Raw genomic sequence first — 17068 nt, forward strand, 5'->3', positions numbered from 1 at the left:
AAGTGGCTTCGGGACAAGTCTCTGAATGTCCTGGAGTGCCCAGCCAGAGCCCAGACTTGAACCCCATCTAACATTTCTGGAGAGACCTGAAAATAGCTGTGCAGCGACGCTCCCCATCCAACCTGACAGAGCTTGAGAGGAACTGCAGAGAGGAATGGGAGAAACTTCCCAAATACATGTGTGCCAAGCGTCATACTCAAGAAGACTCGAGGCTGTAATCGCTGCCAAAGGTGCTTCAACAAAGTACTGAGTAAAGGGTCTGATGTGATTTTTATTTTTATAATTTTGCCAAAATTAAAAAATATATATTTTTGCTTTGTCATTATGGGGTATTGTGTGTAGATTGACGATGGGGAAAAAATATTTTATCCACTTTAGAATAAGGCTGTAACATAACAAAGTGGAAAAAGTCTAGGGGTCTGAACACTTTCTGAATGCATCGTATGTAATGGGGAATTTACATATACTAGCAATCGAACGTTAACAATTCACACAAAGTGCATTCTTTGTGTGAATTGGAGAGAGTGCATTCTGGAGAGGGAAGTGCATTGTGCATCTGGGCACATGGCCAATCAGTCGTCAGCATTGGCCATAACGCATTTACGGTGAAATGGTCTCCGCTGAAGTCAGGGCAAGAATGGCCTCAGCAGAAGTCAGGGCATTCATACTTCTTGCCCTTCAGAGCAGTGCAGAGCTGTTGTCAAGGAAGTGAGTTTGTTTTTATACAGGATGTACCGCCCCCACCTACCATCTCAATGCAGAGCTGTACAGAGCCCCCTGCATTGTTAAACAATTTGGGAGGCGCAAGGTGAAGAGGTACAGAGCTCGATTTGGCCTCTGCATGCCTCTGGAGGTTCCTCTATTGCTTCACACACTCCATATGGAGACTCCAACCACATTTTTGAATCAAGCATACATTGGCTTTTAGTCTAGGCCTCCACAATCAATTAGTTCACTGAGATGAACGACTAATTGGGGTCGTTCCTAAAAAATAGGTGCGCACACAGTTCGCAAATTAATTTCAGAGGTGCTAAACACTCTCGGCCAGCAAAAGCTATTGACGTGTCTGAGCCCTTAGTTTCAGTTTTAAAGATCGTCTGTGTGCAGTTTTACGGTGACAATGGGAAGCGTGCTTCTGATTTTGAAAACTGTAGGCCTATCTGAATCAAAACTCTATCTACAACATAAAAAAAAACATTTTTGCTTGTCAAGAATGCAGGTATGAACTGTCATTTTCTAATTAGAAGAAAAAATAATGTTCATGGTGTAAAAAAACTGTACTTGATACATTTTAATTCAAACATTCCCCCTCGCTGCAAATAAAGAATGGTGTTTATGATTTATGCCTTTTAACACTGAATTGAGCCCCCTTGGTCCATGAAGTAGAAACATCCCAATCCTCCTACACTGTGTTAGTACCCTACTACCCTTGTTGAATATGTGATCATGGATGAGCTTGAGACACTTTCGTGACAGTCTGTGGTGTTCCTCTGCACACAGATTATCATGGAGAGGCCTAATGTTTGTATCCCTAAATCAGTTAATTCAATTTGTCTCAATAATTTGACTGAGGCAAAATATAGCCTTGTTTCTTAATTGCTTTCATTTTTTTCATTAGAGCAAGGGCTGGGTGTTGGTTGTTTAGGAAATTCGGTAAGGCAATCTTTTCTATTTAAGCATCAATTTATTTGGTAATTAATTTAGTTTTTTAATTATGGCTGCGTGATAGTAATGCATTTTGGTGATTAATGATGTTGGAGGTAGTCTCTCTTTCATCTTGACAGACGCAAAGTGCCAGAACGTTTGAGACTACTGTCCCATACGCCCTCTTTCCTTCTCATATGTGTTGCCCCTCGTTTTAATCGCACTCTCACTTTCTCCTCTCATTTCTCTCCTTGTTCCCCTTGCTCTCACCATGTTCAATTAATCAATTGACTTGTTATCACCATCAGTTTGGGTTTATACATCCCTCATGGGCTTTTATGGCCTATTGTATGTACAGTTGAAGTCGGAAGTTTACATACACCTTAGCCAACTACAATTCCTGACATTTAATCCCTGTTTTAGGTCAGTTAGGATCACCACTTTATTTTAAGAATGTGAAATGTCAGAATAATAGTAGAGATAATGATTTATTTCAGCTTTTATTTCTTTCATCACATTCCCAGTGGGTCAGAAGTTTACATACACTCAATTAGTATTTGGTAGCATTGCCTTTAAATTGTTTAAATTGGATCAAACATTTCAGGTAGCCTCCCACAAGCTTCCCACAATAAGTTGGGTGAATTTTGGCCCATTCCTCCTGACAGAGCTGGTGTAACTGAGTCAGGTTTGTAGGCCTCCTTGCTCGCACACGCTTTTTCAGTTCTGCCCACAGATTTTCTATAGGATTGAGGTCAGGGCTTTGTGATGGCCACTCTAATACCTTAACTTTGTTGTCCTTAAGCCATTTTGCCACAACTTTGGAAGTATGCATGGGGTCATGGATGCTGCCTCTCCCGTGCTTCACGATTGGGATGATGTTCTTGGGCTTGCAAGCCTCCCCTTTTCCTCCAAACATAACAATGGTCATTATGGCCAAACAGTTTTATTTTTGTTTCATCAGACCAGGGGACATTTCTCCAAAAAGTACGACCTTTGTCCCCATGTGCAGTTCCAAACCGTAATCTGGCTTTTTTATGGCGGTTTTGGAGCAGTGGCTTCTTCCTTGCTGAGCGGCCATGCAAATAGTCTGGTGGGTAGCCATTTGATTAGATGTTCAGGAGTCTTATGGCTTGGGGTAGAAGCTATTTAGGAACCTCTTGGACCTAGACTTGGTGCGCCGGTACCGCGTGCGGTAGCAGAGAGAGCAGTTTATGACTAGGGTGGCTGGAGTCTTTGACAATTTTTAGGGCTTTCCTCTGACACCGCCTGGTATAGAGGTCCTAAATGGCAGGAAGCTTGGCCCCAGTGACGTACTGGGCCGTATACACTACCCTCTGTAGTGCCTTGCGGATCACGTTGAGGGAGAGGTTGTTGTCCTTGCACCACACGGTCAGGTCTCTGACCTCCTCCCTATAGGCTGCCTCATTGTTGTCGGTGCCATCAGCAAACTTAATGATGTTGTTGGAGTCGTGCCTAGCCCTGCAGTCATGAGTGAACAGGGAGCACTGGAGGGGACAACACACACCCCTGAGGTGGCCCCGTGTTGAGGATCAGTGTGGCGGATGTGTTGTTACCCACGCTTACCACCTGGGGGTGGCCCATCAGGAAGTCCAGGATCCAGTTGCATAGGGAGATGTTTAGTCCCAGGGTCCTTAGCTTAGTGATGAGCTTTGAGGGCACTGTGGTATTGAACGCTGAGCTGTAGTCAATGAGTAGCGTTCTCATATAGGTGTTCCTTTTGTCCAGGTGTGAAAGGGCAGTGTGAAGTGCAATAGAGATTGCATCATCTGTGGATCTGTTCCTGCGGTATGCAAATTGGAGTGGGTCTAGGGTTTCTGGGATAATGGTGTTGATGTCAGCCATGACCAGCCTTTCAAAGCATTTCATGGCTACAGACATGAGTGCTATGGGTCAGTAGTCATTTAGGCAGGTTACCTTAGTGTTCTTGGGCACAGGGACATTGAAACATGTTCAATGACTGGCAAATGTCATTGAAGACACTTGCCAGTTGGTCAGCGCATGCTCAGAGTTGGGAATAACCCTGTTTTTTTGTTCTCACATTCTCAATACATACTATTGATGCTCATCATCAGTGTCACTTATGAGTATGAGGGAAAGCAACAGCCCAGTGATGAACAGCCTTGGCAGAGCCCACTTAGATCTCTGAGATCAGTGGGCCCGTGCTGTCAGTAGTGGATCATAGTTTCTGTGTTCGCCACCATACCTTCACACTCCTCCTGTTGCTGTATAACGTCCCTCCACTGAGTGCCAGTGGCCAGCTGGGAGAGACACTGTCGCTTCAGTGTTCATCACACGTTGACCCAGTCTCCCAGCTCACACCCATCAGTCACTACAGGGCTGCAACCACAGACTTGCTCTCACTGGCCTCTGAATAATGGTTCCAGTCGTACAGTCACTCCGAACGGACAAACCCGTTCCCTCTCTGAATCACAGGAAACACCACCAGAGTAGAGATAGTGATGGTTCTGAGAATGAAAGGAGTCTGAATATTTAACAATGAATATGCGTTGAGTAGGATGGAATTTGGTTGAAGGCAAATCAATGGACCTGGCGTTTTTATTCAAATATGTGAATGTTTGGTTTGTAGCAGACGTCCATCTTGTTTGCCTATCCGCTTGTGCACCTGCTGATTTTTCCATGCGAGATGCTGATATCCTGTCAAGCAGTCTTCCATAAATTAAACACAACAAACACATTCTAAAAGATGGTGCCTCGCTCCACTGTGTCTGTATAAATCAGTAGAACCGCATCCACCCAACCTCTCTTGTTTTCCCTTTTCTTTCGAAGGAAGTTGAAAGGAAACCGGTGACCTCAGTTGAATTGTTATTTAATGTATTTTATCATTTATCCTCTTTAGTCAGAAATGAGCCGGAATGGAATCCTATCTCCCCAATCCCCACCCATGTAGGTTTTTCCATGTGAAATCTGTCCAGAATGATTAACATCTGAAACAAATGGCTGGGGATCTTGGGACTGTGGGGATTGGGAATAGTAATCCTTGTTCGGCTGTTTTGATGGTGGGGGGATTACAGTGTTCCAGGCTGCATGACCACATGGCATTCTCATGACCACGACCATAGAGAATTCACCATGAGTGGTCCTTCTGGGTTTTCATCCATTAACCCCCTCTGCCTCCACCCAAACACCAGAAATAACACAATGGCCAAAACACTAAGCAATATAAAAGCAAGATGCCAAACAGCTTTGTAGCAGTCAAGTGATGCAGTAGTCTATGATTTGAATCCAATCCCTGTAACCAACCTATCCTAGAGCACCAAGACAGCTGTGTGGTGGTTGTAACTGGCTGACCCCTCCAGATTGAGGTAACCAATGTGGTGATTCATTATTCAAATGGGTGCATGGATCAGAGATGTGTTATGTGGGCCAACTGTAATGGCTGAAGTGCCCACGTGAAATACTCACACATGCAGTGATTAACCAGACCAACGGATTGACTCAAAGATGACGCAAGCCAAAGCTAATCAAAGGCTGTTGCATACACATGAATCCCTCACACACAAATCTTTCACATAAAATAGTGATTACTTGTTGACATTGATTGTCAGCCACTTTTTCCACCATGATCTTTGGAGAGATTATGGACACCGGCAGATTAAACAACCCAATAATTTGGGTTTTTAAGTTTGATATCAACTAATTTGTAGTTCCCACAACACTACTAGTATATTTCATGATCACACACCATCTCCCTTTTCTATAACCAAACTTTCAACAAAAGCACCAAACCCAGAAAGTCTTCTTCTCCAGCACTTTGGTGACTCTAGTCCCATGGTGATTGAACTGACAGGTGAGTCATTCCCAGCACTCCAGTGAATGAGCTCACCTCCCCACCATGCACAGGGGGTGGCCTGCTCGGCTGGGGAGCTCATTACTGTAGCCACATGGCTGTCTCGAGTGGGATGGCCTGCTGGAGGTACCTACTGTGTGAAGCGGAAGAGAGAGAGATGGAGAATGTGAGAGAGGAGGTGGCAGGAGATCTCCAGGCCCTCTGGTCCTGACAGTGGGACATGATGAGAAACGGATGGTGTCCTTTGAGCCTTCTCTTTTTCTGGGTCACCATCAATGTTCCATCATTTATTTCGGCACTGAGCAAATTCTTAGGTCTGCTGAGTACAAACTTGAACCTTGTAGAAATTCTGTGCAACTTCCGGCGCTTTTACTGTGAACACTGGCTGTACCCGCTTTTTAAGTTAAGTGGTAAAGTAGACGACTGTGGCTATTTGATCATAATGCAGGCCCTACAAGAGTGGCCTACCATCAAAAACAATGGAGAAATGCATCCCATAACATTTTAACATGGAAATAGCTATTGATAGCTGTTCTATGATACAGCCTACAGTAGCAGCCATTGCGGTGTTCATTGTAAGCCTACATTCCATGAGGCTTTTGAAAACATGCAGGACCTGACATTAACCTGTTTAGCCACTTGTCCTTCAGACAAGGAGGTGACTGGAAACGTTGTTGTATTGTGCTTAATGCAAGAAACCACTTTACAAAATAAAATGTATTATTATCCCCATACATTATTATAACGAATAACCATATAAAACTGTATGCTACACTCACTATTGGCTTCTTAGCTTGTACAAGCCTGTCTTAAAATACAACACTGCCCCTTCAAGACATAAACAGCTCTTTACCTGACTTGCTTTTCAAAGATGGCCAGAAAAGTACACGTTTGGGGCAAACAAACTAGTAAATATGAGTGAAGTTCAACTTTGTGCGTCTCTGTGCAGGCTGGCAATTGTGGGCGGCAGTCCTGGGGAGCTGCGTGCAGGAACATTGGTCACAATCTAAATTAAGGGTCTGTGTGTAGTGCCAGAATTGTGGTTAAAACACAATCTTACTGTGTGTCCACCAGGCAACAAACCACATGTTGACTAATTATTATGGCAAAAACAGAACTACTACATGTTCTCCTGTCATTGTTATCAGATAGGATATTGTCCTTGGGGGTCTGTTCGCTTGTTTCTTCCTTCCAGAAGTGCTCTAATGGTCTGTGGAGAGAGTGTGTACCCTTTCAGCCGGGGTAATAGAATAAATCAGTGTTTATATCCGTCTTCAGCCTGGTCACTTTTGCAGTTTTCATCTCTGACTTATTGTTTATTGCATTTCACTCAAGTGTGTGATTGTGGCAGGTTTGGTGTTGCTCACCGTTGTCTGATATTGAGGCAAGAACTGGCTGATGTTTAAGAATGTCATTGTCGTCAAAAATGAAACACTCCTAGTCATGATTGAGGGTGTCACTCTGCCGGAACAAAATCATCAGCACACCGCAAAGAGAGGGAAGGAAAATAATGTTTTCTCCATGACAGGGTTTGTTCTCACTATGGATACTTTTATTGCATAAGTTTGAAACGTAAGCACTCTGGGTCAGGAAAGAACATGCATAGACAAATCTATTTCAGTGCAGCGCAGGGAAGAGTGAGATGAACATGAGCATCGAAACCAAGTGCCAGTCAATCTTCCTAAGACATGGAACTCTACCTATATTGCCTTTGTTTTTCCCCTTTGTGTACTTGGCAGGGAGTGCTTTGCTTCCTGTGTCTCCTTGACAGTCCTAAATAAGTCCACCTGAGTGCTTGGCTGGCCCGTGGGCACTGACTCCGTCTACACCAAACCTTATTAATAGCAGAACCGCCTTTCAAATGAAAGATCACTGAACACAGATGGCGCTGAGGGCTAGGGATTTGAAAGGACATGTTTTCACTGTCATTGGTTCTGAGGATTATAATAGCTGGCCCAAAATGGATTTGAATTGATTCACAATCCCAACTGCTTTATTAGTGATGTTGTCCTCAAGTCTCAGTCAGAAGCCATGAATGAAATAGCCTTTGATTAGTGAAGACTGATATTATCCCCATGCCATGTTAATATATCCTGTCACAACAATTTATCGGTATCGGTCGGTATACATTTCATCTGTCAATCTAAAGCCTAGTTTATTGACTCAGTGAAGTTCATTGTTCAGGAGAGGAGATTTGTGTGTTGACCTGCCAGTTCAGTCAGCTATGGCGACATGACTCACTGACCACATGCAGACTGCCTCCAGATGCCCCTCTCCATTTCCTATAGCTCTAAAAACGTCCGTCTAAGGCTCTGAATTTGCAGCGTTTATTTTAATAAGCTTTCTTTTGGCCTTTTCACCTCCTTGTCCCTGTCTCTAGGCTCATTTTCTGTCCTATAGTAAGATGGTGCAGTGTGTGTAGTTCTATGGAGAGTGACTAGGTAAGTGTTATCTCCTGCAGCAGTGCCTCTTGTCGCTCTGTCTGTTCCTCCGTCTCTCTCTCTCTGCCCCCCCCACCCCCCCCCCACCCCTGTGCCCTCCTGCTCCTAAGGCCCTGCCAACACTGGGTCTGAGTCACTCTACAGCACATGGCACCTGGTGCCCTCTCCCCTCACCCACACGCTCTCTGTTCCTCTCCCCCCCATACTGTACACAAGCCATGCCTCTCTTGCCTCCAGCCCTGCCCCTCTGCCAGCCTTCCCTTCCGGTCCTGGCCTTGGCATCGCTTGCCAGTGTGATGCCACCCCATTCCCCATCCCATTTGTCATTACCATCACAAAACCTTGTTGGCAAAATGGTTTCTTCCATCTCTGCTCTCTCTGTCAGAGATGAAAGGCTGTCTCCAACTCTCTGTAAGTCACTGCAAGTCACTGCTGGCCTTCACCGACAAATCCTTATCAAGATACAGCACAGAGCTGTTTTTGCTGTTTGTATTCTTTATCCATTTCAATTGTTTTGTGTTGCTTCTTCTGGCTGTTGTGCTGTGGTTAAGTGCAGTCCAGTGCCCTGAGGCCTTATTGTCTGGCTGTGGTGGGAGGTTGTAATTAGTTAGAGGGGTCTTGATTCATGTGTGGTGCTGACTGCACAAGAAGGGTGAAATTCATCAGCCACTATGCCTCCCCACTCTTATTTTTTTTTATTTTTATAAACGATAACTTTGTTTCTTTTCTCGTTTGCATCATCTCCTGTTTTCTTGTTTTTAAAACAAACAAAAAAGTGTCTTTAATTCATAGCAGACCCCTCCAGCCACATGCGCACTACTGCCTTAACACCAGGCCAACACCAGAGTCTCATCCACAGAACTATCTCCTCTTCTGTAGAGACCATATGTTGCCTCCAGCTATGGCAGTGTAAAGGTCCCGTTCTAACATGCTCTTCACGTTGATGGAGAATCTCTGTTTATATGGGTCTTTGTCCGGTCCAGTAGACTCTCTCTCTCCAATGTAAAGCCTTGAGGGCCCTTTTTATTTTACCTTTATTTAACTCGGCAAGTCAGTCAAGAACCAATTCTTATTTTCAATGACGGCCTAGGAACAGTGGGTTAACTGCCTTGTTCAGGGGTAGAACGACATATTTTTACCTTGTCAGCTCGGGGATTTGATCTTGCAACCTTTCGGTACTAGTCCAACGCTCTAACCACTAGGCTACCTGCTGCCCTATTCTTGACAAGCACATATCTTCTCATACCATGTCTTCTCAGGCCAAGAGTGGTAGCAGTCCATCACTTGGTGGCAGATGGATGGGAGGTATCATCAGGCCTGTGATGGACTATTGTCTGGCTGGAGGATGAAGTATGACACGTTAGACTGTCTCATACCACAGGTACAGAGACAGACCCAGGCACCACTGACCATTCAGCGCTGAAATATGTCTCACTGTCACTCAACCGTTAACGACTTAACCTTCTTTAGGACAGTCCACACTTTCCATAATGCCTCCTCCATTACACATTAATGAGTATTGCAAATTTATGTCCGTCGCTCCAAGATGTAGTACATTTTTGGTAATTCTGCACTGATTTGTAGCAGTCACCCGTAGCTGGTATTAAGTACTATTCAGCACTTTCATCTCCTGACACGTGGGATTCACAATTCTCCTCTATAATTCTGGAAAGAATGTCTTAACTTCTTATGGTTGGGTGGCAGTATTGAGTAGCTTGGATGAATAAGGTGCCCAGAGTAAACTGCCTGCTACTCAGGCACAGAAGCTAATATATGTATATTATTAGTAGATTAGGATAGAAAACACTCTGAAGTTTCTAAAACTATTTGAATGATGTCTGTGAGTATAACATAACTCCTATGGCAGGCAAAAACCTGAGAAAATATCCAACCAGGAAGTCGGAAATCTGAGGTTTGTAGTTTTTCAACTCTTTGCCTATCCAAGATAGTGTACATTTGGTCCGATTGCACTTCCTAAGGCTTCCACTAGATGTCAACAGTCTTTAGAACCTTGTTTGAGGCTTCTACTGTGAAGGAGGAGAGAATGAGAGCTGTTTCAACCAGAGGTCTGGTAGAAGGCCATGAGCTCAGTCAGGTGCGCGCCCGTGAGAGGTAGCTGCGTTCCATTGCATTTCTAAAGACAAAGGAATTCTCCGGTTATAACATTATTGAAGTGTTATGTTAAAAACATCATAAAGATTGATTCTATACATCGTTTGACATGTTTCTACGAACTGTAACGGAACTTTTTGACTTTTCGTCTGGCCTGCGCGTCGTGAATATTGATTTGTGAACTAAATGCGCGAACAAAAAGGAGGTATTTGGACAAATGATGGACTTTATCGAACAAAACAAAAATGTATTGTGGAACTGGGATTCCTGGGAGTGCATTCTGATCATCAAAGGTAAGTGAATATTTATAATGCTATTTCTGACTTCTGTTGACTCCACAACATGGCGGGTATCTGTATGGCTTGTTTTTGTGTCTGAGCGCCGTACTCAGATTATTGGTGTGCTTTTTCCATAAAGTTTAAAAAAAAATCTGATACAGCGGTTGCATTAAGGAGAAATGTATCTAAAGTTCCATGCGTAACACTTGTGTATCTTTTATCAATGTTTATTATGAGTATTTCTGTAAATTGATGTGGCTCTCTGCAAAATCACCGGATGTTTTGGAAGCAAAACATTACTGAACTTAACGCGCCAATGTAAACTCAGATTTTTTTATATAAATATGAACTTTATCGAACAAAACATACATGTATTGTGTAACATGAAGTTCTATGAGTGTCATCTGATGAAGATCATCAAAGGCTGGTGATTAATTGTATCTCTTTCTGCTTTTTGTGACTCCTGTCTTTGGCTGGAAAAATGGCTGTGTTTTTCTGTGACTAGGTACTGACCAAACATAATTGTTTGGTGTGCTTTCATCGTAAAGCCTTTTTGAAATCGGACACTGTGGTGGGATTAACAAGAAGTGTATCTTTAAAATGGTGTGAAATACTTGTATGATTGAGGAATTTTAATTATGAGATTTCTGTTGTTTGAATTTGGCGCCCTGCACTTTCACTGGCTGTTGTCATATCGATCCCGTTAGCGGGATCTCAGCCGTAAGAAGTTTTTAAATGAGTCTGGTCCCATCCTTCCCTGTCAGCTGGTCTCTCTGTTGCGTCCTTGGCATTAGCATCCAGCCAACCCATGGGCCCACCCTGTAAATACAGCACAGAAGGAAGGGGAGAGCTAAGGGTGGGGGAGGGTGGAGTTAGGGAGGTTCATGGGAGGGGTCAGAGGTCCTGGAGATGGAGAGTGACTGGAGCAGATCAGTTTTCTGAGTGGAACATTTCTCCATCTGTATCTTTCTGTCTTTCTGTCTCCACTTTGGTCTCCTGATTGAGCTCTCACCCCCAGGCCCTGTTAGAGATCATTGTGTTTGACTGTGTGAGTTCTACCCTGCAGGCTCCTCTTCAGATGACATGCCACTGAAGTGACTGGCCTTGAGATCACACGTCACTCAACCTCCACTATCAGACATGGGATTGTCAGAGAGAATGGGATAGATGGGGAATAGAGAGAGGGGGCTGAAGCCACTGATGATTGCAACTCTCGATAAGACCTATCTTTGTTATGAGGCAATCGGTACTATGATGGCTTCAAATAATTTCAACTTACATTTTTTATTTTGGGGTTTTGCATCTTGGTGTATATTGGGTGGAAAGGGAATAAATAGCCTCATGTTCTCATGAGACAGAGTTTTCTCTCTATTTTCATCTTGGAAAAATCCAGTTGTACCATTTGTAATTTATTTCCCATGCTGTGGAAGTATAAACACAACCCAAACACACACTGGTTTGTGAATATGTTGTATAAAGTGATTTCCAATGTGTTTTAAGATGATCTCTCCCTCTCTACAGAGCATCTTCACTGTGATGTTGGGCCCTTTCGTCTTCTTCGATGCTCAGAAGACTAAATACCTCCAGATCCTCACCTCACTCATGCGCTGGATCGGTAAGAGTAACCTATCTTACCTTAAGGTATACAAACACCATAGGCTGATAAAGGTTGCTCTGGACAGACTCAAGGCACGCATCTTCAAATAATCACATTAAATGTGGATCTCAATTTATTTTGTAGGTAGAGCAATTCAAGCTGTGAAATTCCCAGGAACTTTATCGAAACGGTAAATCGGTCATAGGTATTTATTTAGGAAGCGCTTTAATGTGCATTATCTCTTCCAAGTTTGTCTGCATGATGGAGGGTGTGTCTTTCCTTCCATTAAATATCACACTCCATTATCCCCGGGTCACGGTCTCACTCCTTCTCCCAGATTGCTCTTTGTCACTGTTGCAAATGTTTAGAAAAAAAAACACTTTATTCCACCTGGCTGACGGTCTGAACCTTGGTGGGAGCAGTCCTCCTCTCCCTCTTTCATTCCTCTCCCCTCTCCTCTCTGTGGCTCCTGTGCCTGGGTCCGTCGATCATATTGCAGTCCTGCTCCGTGTCCTGATTCCCATCTCCTCTCATCCCTCAGCCTGACAGGCATGACAGCCCGTCCCAGGCCTGATTGGACCGTCACTCACAGGGCGACGGACGAAAATAAACCGCCCGTCCTGGACCTGCTGTTAAAATCACAACACTACTGAATCATGGCTCTGCCGCCACCCCCGTGTGGGCATACTACTGGCACCCACAACAACACACAGGGCAGACACACACACACACACACACACACACACACACACACACAGGCGCGCATGCACAAACACACACACACACAGTTGCATGCACATAAATAACACACACTGTTCATTATCTGGCTATCTACAAAGCACCCTGGGATTCTGGCTACACCCCTTCCACTCCCTTTTATATCCCCGCCCTCCCCTGGCTCTACCTGTGATTGATTGGCTGTGTCACCTCTACAGGCCTCTCTACAGCACCAGCTAATGATTCAAAATGGCCGCAGTGGCAGCTCTTTGTTTCCTTACTGCACCGGTGCCACGGAGCATGGGGATAGATGGCCTGCCTTCAAAGCATAGGGCACTGAAAGCTGAGGGGTTTGTGCAGCCATCAAACACAGGGTTGGAGACCGTTTTAAATCCTATAAGAAAAACATTATGGGCCAAGGTTTAGGAGGAAAAGACGGCTGAAGAAAAATGAATGGGCTGGACAGCATGCTTGAGTCCTAAATCTCTAGTGTCAATTTTTATTTATTTTTTCAGTTTCTACAGTTTTACAGTTTCTAATGTTTAGCTAATCTCAGAGGAATTCACTTTGGAGACCTAACCTAATTGATCAATTTAAGTACTGCTTTTATTTTTTTCATGAAAGGCAAGTGGCTGTCTAAAGATGTATTCAACTGATTTTGCCCTCTGAAATTTGTGTTGAAGAGTTTTTTCTGGCAATTTATGTGGTGCTGTTATCAGGACAGGGGCAGCATAGCCTGTCTGACCTCTCCACCCTGTCTCTACAGAGTCTCTAGTCTCATTTTGACACAGAAACAGCATCAGTCTGTACTGGATTTGCTGCTAAACCTTTAGGGCTTGTTTGTCTGGTTATACCAGCCTATCCAACCCTGAAAGAGAGAGCTCACTGACAAAGGTCTCGAGTAATTGGATGCGCAATAAAAAATACATCCGGCAAATGGAAAAATGTTACTCCATTCGGTAACGCATAAATACACTGAACAAAAATATAAACGCATCATGCAACAATTTCAAAGACAATTTCACTTAGTCACAGTTTAAGGAAATCAGTCAATTGAATCAATTCATTAGGCCCTAATATATGGACTTCACATGACACGGACTACAGCTGTGCATTTATTGGTCACAGATACCTTTTTTTTTAAAGGTAGGGGAGTTGTCAGAAAACCAGTCAGTATCTGGTGTGACCACCATTTGCCTCATGCAGCGCGACATCTCTTGTTGATTGTGGCCTGTGGAATGTTTTTCCGCTGTGTGAAGTTGCTGGATATTGGCGGGAACTGGAACATGCTGTCGTACAGGTTGTATCCAGAGCATCCCAAACATGTTCAATGGGTGTCATGTCTGGTGAGTATGCAGGCCATTGAAGAACAGGGACATTTTCAGCTTCCAGGAATTGTGTACAATTCTTTGCGACATGGGGCTGTGCATTATGCTGAAACATGAGGTGATGGCGGCAGATGAATGGCAATGGACATGACAATGGGCATCAGGATCTCGTCACGGTATCTCAGTGCATTCAAAATGTGATTGTGTTTGTTGTCTGTAGCTTATGCCTGCTCCTACCATAACCCCACCGCCATCATGGGGCACTCTGTTCACAATGTTGACATCAGCAAACCGCTCGCCCACACATCTGCCCAGTACAGTTAATTATCGGGTTTCATCCGGTCTCAGAAGATCTGCAGGTGAAGAAGCCAGCTGTGAAGGTCCTGGGCTAGCATGGTTACAGGCCAGTTGGACGTACTGTCAAATTCTCTACACTGACGGCTTATGGTAGAGAAATTAACATTCAATTCTCTGGCAACAGATCTGGAGGATTTACTGTGGTCAGCATGCCAATTGATGCTCCCTCAACTTGCGACATCTGCGGCATTGTGACAAAACATCTGTGACAAAACTGCACATTTTAATGGCCTTTTATTGTCCCCAGGGATGTAAACAAATTTGTACACATTTTACTGAAATACGCTATTTGTGCATATGGGACATTTTTGGGATCTTTTATGAAACATGGGACCAGCACTTTACATGTTGCGTATATATTTTTGTTCAGTGTATATATTAGTTTTTTATGGCATGATGCTCTGGCCATAAACTTAAAGCGAGCGAGTGGGTTCAGCACAAAGGGTACCACTTCAAGGCAAATAATTGAATACCGAGCCAATGCATCGTCAGCCAGAATGTATTCTGGGTCTTTTTCTCCATGACTGTTATTGGGTCATTTATACAATCTGTAGCTGTCCTTCTCTCAAAGTTACAGCCTCTGGCACCAGTTCAATGTTTCCGAGGTAACCTATGTTTTCCAATTCCTCAAACGTTTCCCATTTAAAAGCGATTTTGATTATGTATGTGGTCATTTCGAGGGCCTTGTGGTTAAAGAGGATGTGTTATGCTCTCAAGGCATTGATTGTCTGTCCTGTTAAAGATACTGTGCTTTATCGTTGCCCTGCAGCAAGAAAATGGGACTCGGGAGTGATTCATTTCACCTGTTATCCATTTTATCACGTGTCCTCTGACTCATCTCCTCACTCTGATTTAGCTCCACTCTTTTCACCCACTGAAGCTGCTGAATTGGACACAAATGCCAGGGCAGCAGGGTAGCCTAGTGGTTAGAGCGTTGGACTAGTAACCGAAAGGTTGCAAGTTCAAATCCCTGAGCTGTCATTCTGCCCCCGAACAGGCAGTTAACCCACTGTTCCTAGGCCGTCATTGAAAGTAAGAATTTGTTCTTAACTGACTTGCCTAGTTAAATAAAGGTAAAATAAAATACGCGTGTACTGTAGCATAGCTTATGTCTTGGCGAAGGTTGTGACTTAACAAAGCTTTGGTCTCAAGGGAGGAATTTAATACCAACTTAACGATATAATGAAACTAATAGTAAACCTCTTATTTCTGTCACGATGATGGGATTCATGATTGTTTTAAGAATGTCATTATGGCACTGTGAATACGTCTCTGGATTAGGCCCATGGTTTTACACCTTCAGGTACCAGGTATCTTCAAATCATCCTGACTCCTTCTCCGCACCTTAAAGCCCCCAAATAAGCATGAACAACAGATCCTCATTAATGTTAATGAAGTGTCGCTAACAAAGAAAACCCTCAAGTGTAAGAATATATATATATCTTTTATGAGACAGTTTATGATGTGACTGAGAATGTCTTAATGTCTTGTTTGAAACTCGTAACAAAGTCCTCCAGGGTTTATTTTTAGTCAAATGATTTCCATAATGACACTGATGTAGTACATTATGATATGTTTTTAGACAGCAATTATATTAATGTTCTTGTCACTGAAACCATATCACAACATCGAACCACAGGATTCTCACCTATTGACAACTCATATATTTTAATAAGCAATTAGTACTACTGAGCTTTTCCTTTTTTTCTAGTGCCAACCAGTATGCAGTTATCCTTTAAAATATAACTGCATTATAGCAAACTGTCTGACAAAACTGACAGTGCATGTTAGTCACCTTTTTCTTCATTTTTACATTAGCCTGCATTTGCCGGATTTATTGACTCTCCACCACTATCAGATCCTTTCTTGTCTTCTAAGATACCAGATTTTGATACCTGCGTAGTTATGTCCCCCGTTCAGCCACTTCCATCTCCATTCTTTTCTCATGGCCCTTCTCTTTCATACTCATTACTCGCCCTAGACAAGGGGCCAGGTGGCCAGGCTCACCTGCCTGCCTCTCCACTCACCCATGATGCCCTATGGGGGGGGTGCAGGGTGATGATAGTGGTGGATGAGGGGTGCAGAGCAGTGTGGGGAATGTTAGGTGAGATGTGTTGAAGCCCTGTGCCCTGCTCACTGCCTGTGGCCTTGTCAGTGTCACTCAGCTGAGCCCCCGTGTCCAACCAAGCTCACTACACACGTTTTGTCTTCCCCCACTGAGGACATGACTTACATAGTGGACATAGTAGTCCATATGTGTATTCCTCTTGTAACTCCATCTCCTGTCCTGGTTGTGATCCCATCACTCTGCTTTTAGCTGCTTCTGTCCATGGTCCCACTTTGCTGGAGCCATTAGAAACTTTGTGTAGCCCTGTTTCCAGACCCATTTGTGTTTCCTGTTCGTGTTCCTGTTCATTATTCCTCCTACTCTATACTCGGTTCCCCTGACCCATCTTTTAATGTCACAGTTCTGTTGCCTGATGACCCCATAGGCTCTTAGTTGAATGACTATATCGCTCACATACTGCACCCAGTCTCTATGAACTCCCGTAGGTGCTCACACGCTTGTTTGTTGAAACCCATCTCCATTGGGTGAGTTATGTGAATAGATAAAGCTTGCTGCCTTGTTACCTTGTCCCCATCCTCTCTAGCAGCACATTGTGAAGAGAAAGAGGGGGATCATTATCTGCACTCGACAGAAGACTGGGAGAAGGGTTAAGAGCCGGCACTTTAATTGATATTGAGTGGAGAGGAATAGACGGAAA

At 43.8% G+C, this 17068-nt stretch overlaps 1 protein-coding gene across 1 annotated transcript in view; it reads left to right on the forward strand.

Annotated features, from left to right (window-relative positions):
* Positions 1–17068, forward strand: part of LOC139364954 (transmembrane protein 104-like) — an 85659-nt gene that overhangs the window by 54330 nt on the left and 14261 nt on the right. The window contains exon 9 of the mRNA XM_071102228.1: positions 11826–11919. Coding sequence (XP_070958329.1) covers positions 11826–11919 — 94 coding nt within the window. The remainder of the gene's footprint in view (positions 1–11825; positions 11920–17068) is intronic.

This window comes from Oncorhynchus clarkii, chromosome 13 (genome assembly GCF_045791955.1).
Source record: "Oncorhynchus clarkii lewisi isolate Uvic-CL-2024 chromosome 13, UVic_Ocla_1.0, whole genome shotgun sequence".
Lineage (NCBI taxonomy): Eukaryota > Metazoa > Chordata > Actinopteri > Salmoniformes > Salmonidae > Oncorhynchus > Oncorhynchus clarkii.